The 13,529-nt window shown below is 51.0% G+C and overlaps 1 protein-coding gene across 6 annotated transcripts; it reads left to right on the top strand.

Annotated features, from left to right (window-relative positions):
• The first annotated feature begins 1,363 nt into the window (after positions 1-1,363).
• Positions 1,364-12,101, top strand: LOC144994151 (uncharacterized). Of its 6 annotated transcripts, XM_078950897.1 has the most exons (5): positions 1,364-1,869; positions 2,308-3,031; positions 4,823-4,856; positions 4,977-5,082; positions 8,944-12,101. In XM_078950897.1, the coding sequence occupies exon 5, from the start codon at positions 10,882-10,884 to the stop codon at positions 12,094-12,096; it is 1,215 nt and encodes a 404-aa protein (XP_078807023.1). In that variant the 5' UTR covers positions 1,364-1,869; positions 2,308-3,031; positions 4,823-4,856; positions 4,977-5,082; positions 8,944-10,881; the 3' UTR covers positions 12,097-12,101. The 6 variants fall into 6 exon arrangements, with proteins under 6 accessions (XP_078807023.1, XP_078807019.1, XP_078807021.1 ...); XM_078950893.1 differs by having other exon boundaries at positions 1,365-3,291; XM_078950896.1 differs by lacking the exon at positions 2,308-3,031 and having other exon boundaries at positions 1,368-1,869; positions 3,091-4,856.
• Positions 12,102-13,529: the final 1,428 nt, after the last annotated feature.

The raw sequence follows: 13,529 nt of genomic DNA, 5'->3' as shown, positions 1-13,529 counted from the left end.
CTCCTCAAGGTCACCCAGCTGCTGTGTAAAGCCGTGTAGGCAGCTCCATCGTGTTGCTCCACAAAACCTGCGCTCTGAAACACGCATTTGGTTTGTGTAACGCTGCAAACACAGATTCTTCAGCAGGGCGAATCACCCCCACCGCTTCTCCTGGGTTCTGTCGAGACAGGACTGTCGAGATGCAGTCTGACACCGGTCGGACAGACGGCATTGCCGTCTGATCGTCCGAATGCCCGTCGGTCGGGTGGGAATCTGACCGGACCCGCTCGCTCCCTTCCCGATCTCGCAGCAGCAGCTTTGCACGTGAGATTTCAGCTGCAGTCTTCTCTAGGCTCTACGAAGAGAGCTCCTTCACAGAGAGGATTTAGTGGCCGTTCCGGTGGGGATTTGCCCTGCCGTAAAACGGGACGGTCTGAGCGAGGCACTCGGAGTGCACCGCAGTCTCAGAAAAACCCCTCCCTTCTTTCATGACTTGTGAGCGAGGAAAGCGAACGGTTTCTGTGTTTCAAAGCAGTGAGGTTCTCAGGGAACACGGAGCGCCCTGCAACAAAAGTGTCTCTTAGCTGTGCTGAGGCAGGATTTGAAGTATCACTAATCACAAAGATAAAAATAAATGAGTTTGTTCCAAGCTGGTTTTGTTTCAGACACACGTGAATGATTTCTTTCACTAGATGTACCGAAACACTGAAAAGGGTTTTTGTATCCCGTGACTGAAACAGCGCTAAATGATGATGGAAGCTGCTCTTTGGGGCAGACGGTGCAGTCATGAGCAGCAGGCCTCCTAGTCTCAGCTGGACGAAGACTGGGCAGGACGCAACGTGCATTTTTCCTTTTTAAAACAAAATATAGTGGTATGAAGTATGAAGTATGAAGACGTATGTCTGGGCCAGTGCAGTCAGGTCTCCTAATCTGAGATGGGAGGCTCAGAAGTCACTTTTAACTGTACCTGTTTTACATGAGCTCTCATTCTTATTCATTTCTACGTTTTTAATGTTGGAACGTCTATTGTAAATGTAATTTATTGTTTCCCCCCCCTAGCCAAGACTCCCTTGAAAAGGAGATTCTTAATCTCAACGCGACGATTCCTAAGTAAATGAAAGTTACATTAAAAAAGTGTCCACTTCACAGCCATGAGGCTGAAAAGTTAGTGGCAGAACTGAGGTCGAGGTGCAGACGCTCAGGCAGAGAAAGAATGAAAAGGCTGCAGGAGCAGTCTTAGAGCGCACGGCCCACTGCTCTTCAAGGTCACCCAGCTGCTGTGTAAAGCCGTGTAGGCAGCTCCTTTGTGTTGCTCCACAAAACCTGCGCTCTGAAACACGTATTTGGTTTGTGTAATGCTGCAAACGCAGATTCTTCAGCAGGGCGAATCACCCCCACCGCTTCTCCTCGGTTCTGTCGAGACAGGACTGTCGAGATGCAGTCTGACACCGGTCGGACAGACAGCATTGCCGTCTGATCGTCCGAATGCCCGTCGGTCGGGTGGGAATCTGACCGGACCCTTCCCGATCTCGCAGCAGCAGCTTTGCACGTGAGATTTCAGCGGCAGTCTTCTCTAGGCTCTACGAAGAGAGCTCCGTCACAGAGAGGATTTAGTGGCTGTTCCGGTGGGGATTTGCCCTGCCGTAGAACGGAACGGTCTAAGCGAGGCACTCGGAGTGCACCGCAGTGCCACAAAAAACCCCTCCCTTCTCTCCTGACTTGTGAGCGAGGAAAGCGAACGGCGTCTGTGTTTCAGAGCTGGGAGGTTCTCAGGGAGCAGGCAGCACCCTGCTCAAGCCGTGTTCGCTCCCCTGTTTTGACTGTGATCAAACACTGTCACAGTCACTGAGATCATCATCTCATCACTCCAGCCAGTTAAGGAATTCTGAGGTGAGTGTTTGAGTGTTTGTCATTATTTGTCATTTGACCAAAAATCTAGTCCCCACTAAAATAACATTGAATTCAATGTTAACATTGCCAAAAAAAATGTCCTGTCAAAGTTTTGGGAGTTTTGTGTGTGTGTGTGTGTGTGTGTGTTTGTCATTAATACATTAAGGGGACCTCAGCCTGGTAGCACACTCACGGTGTGGGGACCAATTTTATTGTGGGGACCAAAAACCTGGTAACCCACTAAAATAACAATGAATGTTGTATTTTTTTGTGTGCATGGATTTATTTACTGGGTGACCAGAGGCATGGCATTCAACGCCATGATTTTTTCACAAAGACAGGTCAAATGATGGAATCCATTTCAGAAACCAGGACCTGCGGCAGGTTGGAGCCCCGCTAGGCCTGAAACATTCACTTGAAACGGTATATCACCCACAGTCTGCCTCTGAGCTGAGCCTCCCTGACACAGCGCTCTGTGGTGTGACTGGTCGCTGAGGCCTTCGTGCGGTTCCCTTCACCCCACCCCACCTGAGTTTTTCTATGGAGCTTCATGACTTTCAGAGGGCAGAGGAGGACCTGCGTGCTCCCCTGATGGTGCAGGCTGCGTGGATTCCTCAGACGCGACAGGCTGCGGCCTGCCTCGGAGCTGAGCCTCGCTGACACAGCGCTCTGGGGTGTGACTGGTCGCTTAAGCCGCTCGTGCGGTTCCCTGCACCTAAACCTGAGCCTTTCCATGAAGCTTCATGACCTGTCAGAGGGGAGAGGATTGGACCTGCTGGCTGTTCTCAGTCAAGGCGCTCCGCCAGCCCGCCCGTCAGTCGGCAGTATTTGGGAATCTCTCCGTACCAGGAGCCATGGGAGCATCGCCACAGCGTCAGCCCTGACTGGGACGGCAGCAGAGTCCGCTTCACAGCCGTGTGGCTGCGAACTTAGACTTCGGCTGCTGTTTGGCAGCAGAAATGAGGACGAGGCAAAGCTGCAGGACGAGGTGCAGAAACTCAGGCAGAACGAGCAACGGCTGCAGAAGGTGTCGAAGAGCGCAGCTGCCCGTCTCATCAAGGTCACCAAGCTTCTGTGTGATCGCAACAAGCCGTGTCGGCTCCCCTGTTTTGCCTGTGATCAGTCACCGTCACTGAGATCGCAGTCTCATCACTCCAGCAAGGTAAGAAATTCTGAGATGAAGTTTGAAAATCACATCGACTGTGTGTGTGTGTTTTACAGACACGGTGACCTCCGTCAGAGGTCAGAGCCTCTCTGACACAGCGCACTTTGGTGTGACTCGTCGCAGCTCGTGCAGTTCCCTTCACCCAACCTGAACCTTTCTATAGAGCTACGAGTGCTGTCAGAGGGGAGAGGATGGACCTGCCGGCTGCTCTCAGTCACGGCGCTCTCCAGCCTGCCTCTCGGTTTGCTGCCCTGCAGGTGCGGGGCTGATCTGCGGCTTTGCTCCATCGGGGTTGCTTCACATGTCTACGAGCTCTCCACCTGAAGCTATTGTGAATGTTTTGTGAAGTTTTCACTGGCTGTAAAATAAAAAAAATTAAAAAAAAAACAGAATAGAATATCCAAACGAACCCAGAATGTTTTTTTTGTATGATGACGTTTTTATTACAACATGACTCGGGGATCCAACCCCAGGCATGGTCCCGAAACAGCCCACAGGTCAGCGGAATGGAGAGAGAGAGAGAGAGAGAGTCGGCCTTCCAGCACCACATCTGAAGCTATTGCTAATGTTCTGTCAGGTATTCACTGGCTGTAAAATTAAAAACAAAAAATAAAAAACAGGACAGAATATCCAAACGAAACCACAATTGTCTCTTTACAGAAGCTTTTCGGAGTGTTTTGATGTCGTGTAACTGTATATGTGTGGGTTTTTTTTTTACCTTGTGATCTGTGTATGTTTTGATTTTATTTTGAGAACCTGGGGTGAAATTGACTTTATGCTTGTGGTTTATGAGGTTCGTGAAAAAGGGCACAGCAAAGGGTAGCACATCTTCACAATGAGGCTGGCTCGTGAGAGACGTCATCAGCTTTTCAGCTTTCTCTAGATTGTCCGGATATACATCATCCTCCTTGTCCTCTTGATCTGCAGCAGCTCCATCCTCTAGGCTTCTCCAACTCCTCAACACTTACTGTCTGTTCTGGTTTCTCTTCCACAGTTCCTTTGTGTTTCAGATTCTGGGGCACCGGACTCTGTGTTTTTTTCTTTCCTTTTTCTTCTCATGTCTGATGGAACCAGCTGACCCAAGCAGCGGCATCGTCAGTTGTCTGTCTTCTTCATCGTGATCTTTCTTTTTTTCAGGTGTGATTACGTCTGTTGTGATTTCGTGTTTTGTGTTTGTTGCTTTTTTTTGTTGTTGCTTTTTGTTTGTTCACTTGGTTTTGTTTTTGTTTGTTTGTGGTTTGATTGGTTCACTCGTAGTCCACCTCCTTTCCTCCGCCATTGACAGCCGGGTCCCAAAGGTAGACGATGACCTTTTTGGCAGCAGGTAGTCCGGGGTTTGGTGGGTGGTGAGGGAGATCCGGTGGTACTGTGTTTGTTATATTTTGTCTATCTGTTGCTTTGTTTGTGTGTGTGTGTGTGTGGATATTGTGGGGAGTAGATCCAAACGGGGGTATTGTGGAGGTATGTTCTAAATTATTTCTATTAAGCATTGAATGGATTCTATATATGCATGTATACTGTATTGCAGAAATATGCTTGATTCCTTTCCTCAGTAGCAGATAGCAGGTATCACGGTCACCAGTAGGCGTGTATAGTTCAGCGCGCTGCCTTGTGGGGTACGTGACTTTCGGTCTCTGTTTTCTCTCTGTACTGGAGTGTTTATGGAGCCACGACACCAGCGATGCAGACTAAACAAAAACACACCAGTCTAATGTTGTATTTTGTATGTTTTCATCTTCCCTTACGGGATAAATTTAATGAAAAAGTTTTTGTTTTGTTTGCCTTTAGGCCGGAGAGAGCAGACAGCCACAGAGCCTAACAGGTCGTGTTTCTCCACCTCTCCCCTCTTACAAAAGGTTTGAAAATTCATGCAAACTCTTGTTTGACCTTTAGTTTCCCATTTCATTTTTTATGACGTCCTGAACCATGCGAATCTGCGAAGGCTGGACAAGACGCCGACAGAAGAAAGCCGCTAAAATCTCACTCCCAAAGCTGCAGCTGTGAGGGGGTCCGAACGAGATATCAACCCCTCCGACCAGCGCCGGCAGGTGGGTTCTATCTGTTTTTTTTTCCCACTCTGTGAAAATCAAGTGAAAATTCTGACTGAAAGAAAAAAAAAAGGTTCTGCTCCAAAAAAGCAGTTTCGCTGCCTTGTTGGGTCCGCGGTGACCCCAACAGAAACCTGGATGATATATAGTCCCGCACGCTGCCTCGCGGGGTCTGCGGTGACCCCAGCGGTAACCTGGACGATGTATAGTCCCGCACGCTGCCTCGTGGGGTCGCCGGCGACCCCAGCGGAAACCTGGACCAAATATAGTCCTGGGCGCTGCTTTGTGGGGTCTGCGGGTAACCTTGTCAAGACAGCGTAGGGGATCGTCAAATCAGCCTAAGGGGTGCGGGAGGGTTATAATGAGACTGTCGGTAAGAGAGAGTTCTCACGTTGATGGTGGGAAAACGCTATGTTTTGTCTGTCAGGACCGGCTGGTAGGAGACAGTTCTCACGTTGATGGTGGGAAAACGCTATGTTTTGTCTGTCAGGACCGGCTGGTAGGAGACAGTTCTCACGTTGATGGTGGGAAAACGGGATGTTTTGTCTGTCAAGACCAAGATCCAAGGTCGCTCTGTGTCCGTTATCTGTGAGAAAAGAAGAGTTTTTGCAGGACCAAACATAATATAGAAAGTTAATGAAAAGACGGAAATGTTAAAATTACTGTTTTCTGACAGAAAAACAAGCCCAAGCTCTAGCCTCTTCCCCGCGCTGCCTCGTGGGGTCTGCGGGTAACCTTGTCAAGACAGCGTAGGGGATCTTCAAATAAGCCTTAGGGGTGCGGGAGGGTTATGGTGAGAATGTTGGTAAGAGAGAGTTCTCACGTTGATGGTGGGAAAACGCTATGTTTTGTCTGTCAAGACCAGGTGGTAGGAGACAGTTCTCACGTTGATGGTGGGAAAACGCTATGTTTTGTCTGTCAAGACCAGGTGGTAGGAGACAGTTCTCACGTTGACTGTGGGAAAACGCTATGTTTTGTCTGTCAGGACCAGGTGGTAGGAGACAGTTCTCACGTTGACGGTGGGAAAACGCTATGTTTTGTCTGTCAGGACCAGGTGGTAGGAGACAGTTCTCACGTTGACGGTGGGAAAACGCTATGTTTTGTCTGTCAGGACCAGGTGGTAGGAGACAGTTCTCACGTTGACGGTGGGATAACGCTATGTTTTGTCTGTCAGGACCAGGTGGTAGGAGACAGTTCTCACGTTGACGGTGGGAAAACGGGATGTTTTGTCTGTCAAGACCAGGATCCAAGGTCGCTCTGTGTCCGTTATCTGTGAGAAAAGAAGAGTGTTTGCAGGACCAAACATAATATAGAAAGTTAATGAAAAGACGGAAATGTTAAAATTACTGTTTTCTGACAGAAAAACAAGCCCAAGCTCTAGCCTTTCCCCCGCGCTGCCTCGTGGGGTCTGCGGGTAACCTTGTCAAGACAGCGTAGGGCATCTTCAAATCAGCCTTAGGGGTGCGGGAGGGTTATGGTGAGAATGTTGGTAAGAGAGAGTTCTCACGTTGACGGTGGGAAAACGCTATGTTTTGTCTGTCAAGACCAGGTGGTAGGAGACAGTTCTCACGTTGACGGTGGGAAAACGCTATGTTTTGTCTGTCAAGACCAGGTGGTAGGAGACAGTTCTCACGTTGACGGTGGGAAAACGCTATGTTTTGTCTGTCAAGACCAGGTGGTAGGAGACAGTTCTCACGTTGACGGTGGGAAAACGCTATGTTTTGTCTATCAGGACCAGGTGGTAGGAGACAGTTCTCACGTTGACGGTGGGAAAACGCTATGTTTTGTCTGTCAGGACCAGGTGGTAGGAGACAGTTCTCACGTTGACGGTGGGAAAACGGGATGTTTTGTCTGTCAAGACCAGGATCCAAGGTCGCTCTGTGTCCGTTATCTGTGAGAAAAGAAGAGTGTTTGCAGGACCAAACATAATATAGAAAGTTAATGAAAAGATGGAAATGTTAAAATTACTGTTTTCTGACAGAAAAACAAGCCCAAGCTCTAGCCTCTTCCCTGCGCTGCCTTTCGGGGTCTGAGGTACCCCAACGTAAACTTAAAGAAAATATAGTTCCGTGCGGCCTTGTGGGGCTCTGAGGTACCCCAACGTAAACTTAAATAAAATACATTCCAGCGTGCTGCTTTGTGGGGTCCGCGGGGATCCCCACGTAAACCAAAACAAATTACAGTCCCGTACGCTGCCTTGTGGGGTCCTGCAAACCCCTCATGACAGATAACGTAAACCAAAATAAAATATAGTTCAGCGCGCTGCCTTGTGGGGTACAGGTGACCCCTCTAGACAGACAAAGTAAACCAAAACAGAATATAGTTCAGCGCGCTGCATTGTGGGGTCACGCGAACCCCTCAAGACATACAGGATAGACCGAAACAAAACACAGTTTAGCGCGTTACCTTGTGGGGTACGCGAGACCCCTCAAACCAGCCTAAGGGGCGCGGGAGGGATACTTGGCCTTTGGAGGACTATATTTCTCACCGTAAAGGTGGGGTCACTTGGAGAACTAGTCGAAATAACGTTGGGGTCGTGTGGACCCCTCGAGACAGCGTTGGGGTTCCTCAAATCAGCCTAAGGGGAGCTGGAGGGATACTTGGCCTTCGTAGGACTACATTTCTCAAAGTAAAGGTGGGGTCACTTGGAGAACTCATAGAAGTAAGAGTGGGGTCGCGCTGACCCCTCGAGGCAGCGTTGGGGTTCCTCAAATCAGCCTAAGGGGAGTGGGAGGGATACTTGGCCTTCGTAGGACTACATTTCTCAAAGTAAAGGTGGGGTCACTTGGAGAACTCGTAGAAGTAAGGTCGGGGTCGCGTGGACCCCTCGAGACAGCGTTGGGGTTCCTCGAATTAGCCTAAGGGGAGCTGTAGGGATACTTGGCCTTCGTAGGACTACATTTCTCAAAGTAAAGGTGGGGTCACTTGGAGAACTCGTAGAAGTAAGGTTCGGGTCGCGTGGACCCCTCGAGACAGCGTTGGGGTTCCTCAAATCAGCCTGAGTGGCGCGGGAGGGTTATGGTGAGACTGTGGGTAGGAGACAGTTCTCGCGTTGATGGTGGGAAAACGCTACGTTTTGTCTGTCAAGACCAGGTGGTAGGAGGCAGTTCTCACGTTGATGGTGGGAAAACAGGATGTTTTGTCTGTGAAGACCAGGATCCAAGGCCGCTCTGTGTACCCTTTTCAATGTAAGGGCTGTATTCCCTAACTGTGTGACAATCGAGTGAACATTCTGACAGCCTAAGGGTAAGGTGGGATCACTTGGAGAACTTGTCAGAGTAAGTTTGGGGTCATGTGGACCCTTCATTACAGCGTAGGGGATCCTGAAACCAGTCTTAGGGGAGTGGGAGGGTTATATATACTTTATACGATTTTACTCATTGAAATACATGTTTATTTTTAAATGTATGACAATAACCCTTGCGCTATCCTAGAGAAAAAAGAAATAAATTGGATTAGATAAAGGAACGGGGGGGCTTATTTTAACCCTTTGGCTGTCCTAGAGGGGGAACAAAAAGGCTTGGATTGAAGGAAGGGAATGGGGGGGTCATTTTAAAAACGCACCCCCTCATCCTGGTTTGGTCCCTGACCACTGTACATGGTTTGGTCCCTGACCACTGAAGAGTGGTCATTCACCCCAAAAATTTGTAGACGTTTCAGGCACCCTCTATCACCCCCGACCACTACTGAAAAACAAAAACAAACCGTCATTCACCTCACGTGATCTATTTTTTTTTTTTTTTTTTGTACAGGGCGACTCATCCAATAAAGCGCTTAAAATGAATGAACCCAGCATTCTGTGATTTAATGTGAGCAGCAATTTCTGAAATGAACACGAAATGCCCATTGTCCTCCCTGTAGGGCAGTGTTTTCAACCCGTGGGCTGTGGGAGATGGTCAGGATCGTACGGATTGCTGACTTAATCATACACACTCCTGGACATCACTGAACAGGACTCCCCACTGAAGCCCTACGTTGAAATGGAAGCTCAGAATGGATAGCCCCTGAGGAGAAAGGTGGGAGCAGAGGGAAAGTGGAACAACAGCTGATCGCCGGCTCATCTGCGAAGTAGCCAGGGATGACCAGGAAGCTGCAGGGAAGACTTGAATGCCTATCAATCTGCGACTAAAGGAAGGACCGCTCTCCTCCCGATCTGTCTCGATGCGTGTGCCTGATACTTGTACATCACCCTAAAGTTCCCCTTTGTTTCTTTCAGCTGCAGAAATGCTGGTTTCCTGCACCGCGACCAGACCAAGACAGGCCCTTTGTTCTCCCTCCAGTGGACCAATAAATACCCTACTGGATCATCGAAGACATGAAAAGGAACGTTTTCTTAATGCAGATGAGACGGGGTGTTAGAAATGCATGCATTACATATGATAGCTTACAAGAGAATTCAGTCAGGTTCTTTTATTTCTGGTTACCTAATACTGGCTCCAGCATACCTGCCTACAGCTGCATGGTTCCAGGGTGTCTAGTCAAACTACATCAAAATAAATGAACTGAGATTGACCTTTGTTGTCTCATAGACGTACAGAGCAGCTTAACCAAACGTTTTAAAATGTAGACTGCTTTCTGTGATTAAATTTAAACAGTAACTTGTAAAATGACCAAGAAACTGACTGTCCCTTCCCAGATCTTACAATGCAGCCACTCTGATCCTGAGTTACACTTGGAACTGGTCCCTGTCCGATCATTGTAGTACTTCAAGTATGTCAGTGCATCGTTTGCCTTGCTGGAGTGATAACAAAGTAGAAAGAAGAAGCAATGAAACGTAATTAAAAACAAAATCAACTTTGTCATTGTGTTTATTGAGGTTTCACAGGGAAATATACTGTAACCCGATCAAAAGTAAAAAGGTGAAAGCCTTTGTGAAATCCTGTTCACGTCACAGGAACAGGCTGGACTGCGAATAGTAGTCGCAATCCCCGTATGTTTTGACAGCATTCGGACTATCTCTATGAGCATTGTACGAGATCAAGCCGTCAGCATTTCTCCCGTCGCCTTGTCTCTCTTTGAGCACTGTGGAGGTGAGCACCATTGTAATGACGTACATGGCGTAAATCAGAATGTTGAACACGGCTATGGCGCACTCCATGTTGTGCATCCTGTGTTCGTCGCGAATCATCGGCCGGTACAAGAGCTCCATGCAACCCGAAACAACTGCCATGAACAGCTCCAGATTCATCATGACCAGACAGGCCAACACCGTTCGGGTGCCTTTGTTGACCCTCCTGGGCCTGTCCTCGCCGTCGTCCATCTTGCGCTTGCTCTTGGCCGCGAAAAAGCTTAGCACCACGCTCACGACCATCGCCAGACAGCCCAGGGTTATCACAGCTATGCCGCCGTGTATGTACGCCTGATCGTAGTCACTCTTCATTGGACTCTCAGAGGAGCCAGACGAGACGTACCCCGCGCTTCCCCTCACGGCGTGACTGCTATCTATCAGGTACAGGACGTTGTTGGGCAGGGCAAGGAACCCGACAATGAGAGAGGTGATGATCGCGATGGCGGCACCCAGCTTCCCCCTGAACCTGGCAACGCTCAGTACGGAGTTGGAGGAAGCGCCTGACTTTCTCCCCGTCAGCATCTCTTTCCCAGAAGAAATCAAAGAATCAAAGCCACCCACGAGGCCGTTCCTGGTCCGCTGCATCCCGCTGAGCTGAGGTGGGAGGACAAGGTTGCGTCCTATGTACGAGCAGACTGAGATCTCAGAGGTTCTTTTTCCCGACCCACCCCACCAACTCCCAAATTAACAGTTATGCTTCTGGGGCCCCCCGCCCCGCGACATTTAATAAGATGATGCTCGGGAAACCCGCAATCGAGTTCAGAGGGTCGAGCGCGAGCCTCCAGGCTAAGGCTGTGTCGCACGGCCGCTGGTACAGGGTCCACGGCATCACAAAGACCTTAAATTCTATTTCACGCTGCAGGAGACGCGCGCGATCTCACAACATGATCTGCGTGGATCTTTACGCAAAGTTCCTCCGCCATCTCGGTCGAGATCGGTGGAACTCACTGAGCTGGGTGTCCCAGCACGTGACCAACCTCAACGCACCTGAGGACAGAGCTCGCGAGTTCGAGGGCGAGCTGAGACGCCTGCTGTCATGCGACTCTCTCAACTTTCAGTCCTGCAAGCGCGCATGGGATAGGAGCAAGCTTTCCTCCAGCATAGGAAACGCAGTGGACGCTCAGTGCAAGGACGTGTTCAACGGAAAGAAGGCTGCATCAGAAACCGGGCCCGTGTCTCGCCTCCTGCTCGCCCAGCTCGAGGCCCTGCGCCTCAACCCGATCTGCGCGGGCCTCAAAGTGGCCGGCGTGCCCACACCCGACCGAGGAGGCAGCACGTACCACAACGGCTGCACCCGGGGCTGCGGGCCACTGCCGGGACGGTACAGCTTCTACACGGAAGTGGACCTCTTGGCCCACGACACGTTGACTGACACCGTGGCCCTTCTGGAGCTCAAGACCCGAAACAGCGACGTCTTGGATAACGCTACCCTATGGCGGTACAACGCTCAGCTATGGCTGACCTGGACAATGTTCTCCCTCACTTACCCGAGCCTGGCGGAACGCTCAAACGCTTACCTGGTGATCATACGGCCGGGCACGAACACAGTCACCATAAGGAGCTGTCTGAGGCCCTCCGTGACCAAGACGCTGCGCAGCAAGTTCCGCTGGATAAACAGCTTATGTCCACAGGTGCTCAACTGCCTGACGCCGACTTGCGTCAACCTGAGAGTCCAGGCCCGTTCGAAGCCGAGCTCCGGCAGTGGGGCCAGCGTCGACCCAGAAGACCTCTGCTACAGGAACGTCATGTTCAACCGAGAAAAGGCCATAGTTTGGCAGGGACATCCCTCTCATCAGGGACCGCAAGGCCGCACGCAGCATCCTACTCCCTCCACTGCCCTGACGGCCGCGGCGGATTCGGTTGCTGGGTCAGCGTTATCCCTGCGCCGAATCCGACGGAGGGGCACGCGTGAAATTATAAACCTGGACTGCGAGCTCGAGTGCTAGAGGGAAACGAACACACTGACGAACCCATCCCCTCGAAATGGGTCTGAAGGGACGGGCGCTCCACGGCATGCTGGCCAACCCAGAAATGGCGCCTTTCGAGGTGATCGAAAAACCCCATGAACAGCAGGACTGGATCCTGATAGACCACCTCATGGTGATACACAAAGTCAGAGAATGCGATTACACGGAGAGCGAGCAAGTGATCTCCGTCGCGAGCATGGCGAGTTATTTTGCGTCATGGTACGTTCAAGAGGGGGCCCAGGGTTGATGCGTCGTGCTCGTGAAAGATGGTCCGGGGGCGCAGAAGCCAAGCGTGAGGGAAGAAAGGGCGAACAGGACGGTCCCGGCACACGTGGACTTCTGTAAGGCTCACCTGGCCGAGATAGAGTACGGCACGATGAAACTGTTGGCCGACGTGGGCATGAGAGACAACTTTTTCTTGGTCACGGGGGCGGTAGCCGAGTCGCGCTGGGCCGAGACGACCGACGAGCGCGCCAGCAACCTGGTCTCATTCCACAGTGAGTACGAGGAGCGCAGGCGAGAGGAAGCTGGTCCTCTCGCGGACCGGGACCAGTTCGAAGTAGAGACCCTCGGACGTTCGGTCCGGGATCCAAGCCACTGCGACGGCAAGACCTACAGGCCTGAGGGGGTGCAGGGAGTTTACTTGACCGCGTTCGCGAGCCCTGACAACGAACGTCTCCAGGCCTTGCGCAAGGCAAGTGTCGAGTGTCGAGAAACAGAGGCCGACACGCTGATGGTGGAGTTGGCCAATGCCCTGACTGGCTCAGTGACGGTGTGTACAGGAGATTCGGATCTGATCGCAGTATTCGCAGCGAGCGGAAGACCCGGCCTGACACTGAGGTTGGACAACAGAAGTTACACGGAGGACCGAGCCATGCACGACTCGCCCTACGGCGAGCTCCTGATCGAGCCACCAAGTCGTCGGACCACGAGCGAATCACCTAACGCCGCAGAGGATTGGTTGAGCGCCCTGTGCGACCTGTGTTTGGGAGAGCACCACCTGTTGCCTTGCGGCGTGGCGGAAAGACACGTCAATCTAGGTCGCCTTCTGGAGAACTACGGTGGCGAGGGGTTCAGACTATCCGTGTACGGGTTCTTGTACCGGGGTGGCATTCGAGGCTCGGTTTACGTCACTTTCCAGAGCGCGTTTTTTGAGTCTGACGCCAGAAACAAACTGAGCGAACTTGCACTGGAAAGCCAGAAAATGTACTCGCCATGCACACGCAGCGCAAAGACGATACACTTTGTCTTCGCTGTCCTGTGTGGCGCAGCTGACACAAACGTCGAAAGCGCAGAACACGCTCCCTCGTTGCACGCCTCCGGGGATGCCGTTCGCACGGTAACTTGCGGATCTAAGCGTCTCCGCCAGCCAGAGCTCGACGCAGAATCTGAGAGCGAATCCCACCTGCAGA

Source organism: Oryzias latipes, chromosome 8 (assembly GCF_053564925.1).
Source record: "Oryzias latipes strain Hd-rR chromosome 8, Olatipes_Hd-rR_3.1".
Taxonomy (NCBI): domain Eukaryota; kingdom Metazoa; phylum Chordata; class Actinopteri; order Beloniformes; family Adrianichthyidae; genus Oryzias; species Oryzias latipes.
Note: the sequence above shows the minus strand (reverse complement) of the source record. Positions and strands in the feature narration are given on the sequence as shown.

Bases quoted from the DNA above. Each gene is read 5' to 3' on its own strand.
- LOC144994151 (XM_078950897.1), top strand. From the start codon at position 10,882: ATGATGCTCGGGAAACCCGCAATCGAGTTCAGAGGGTCGAGCGCGAGC.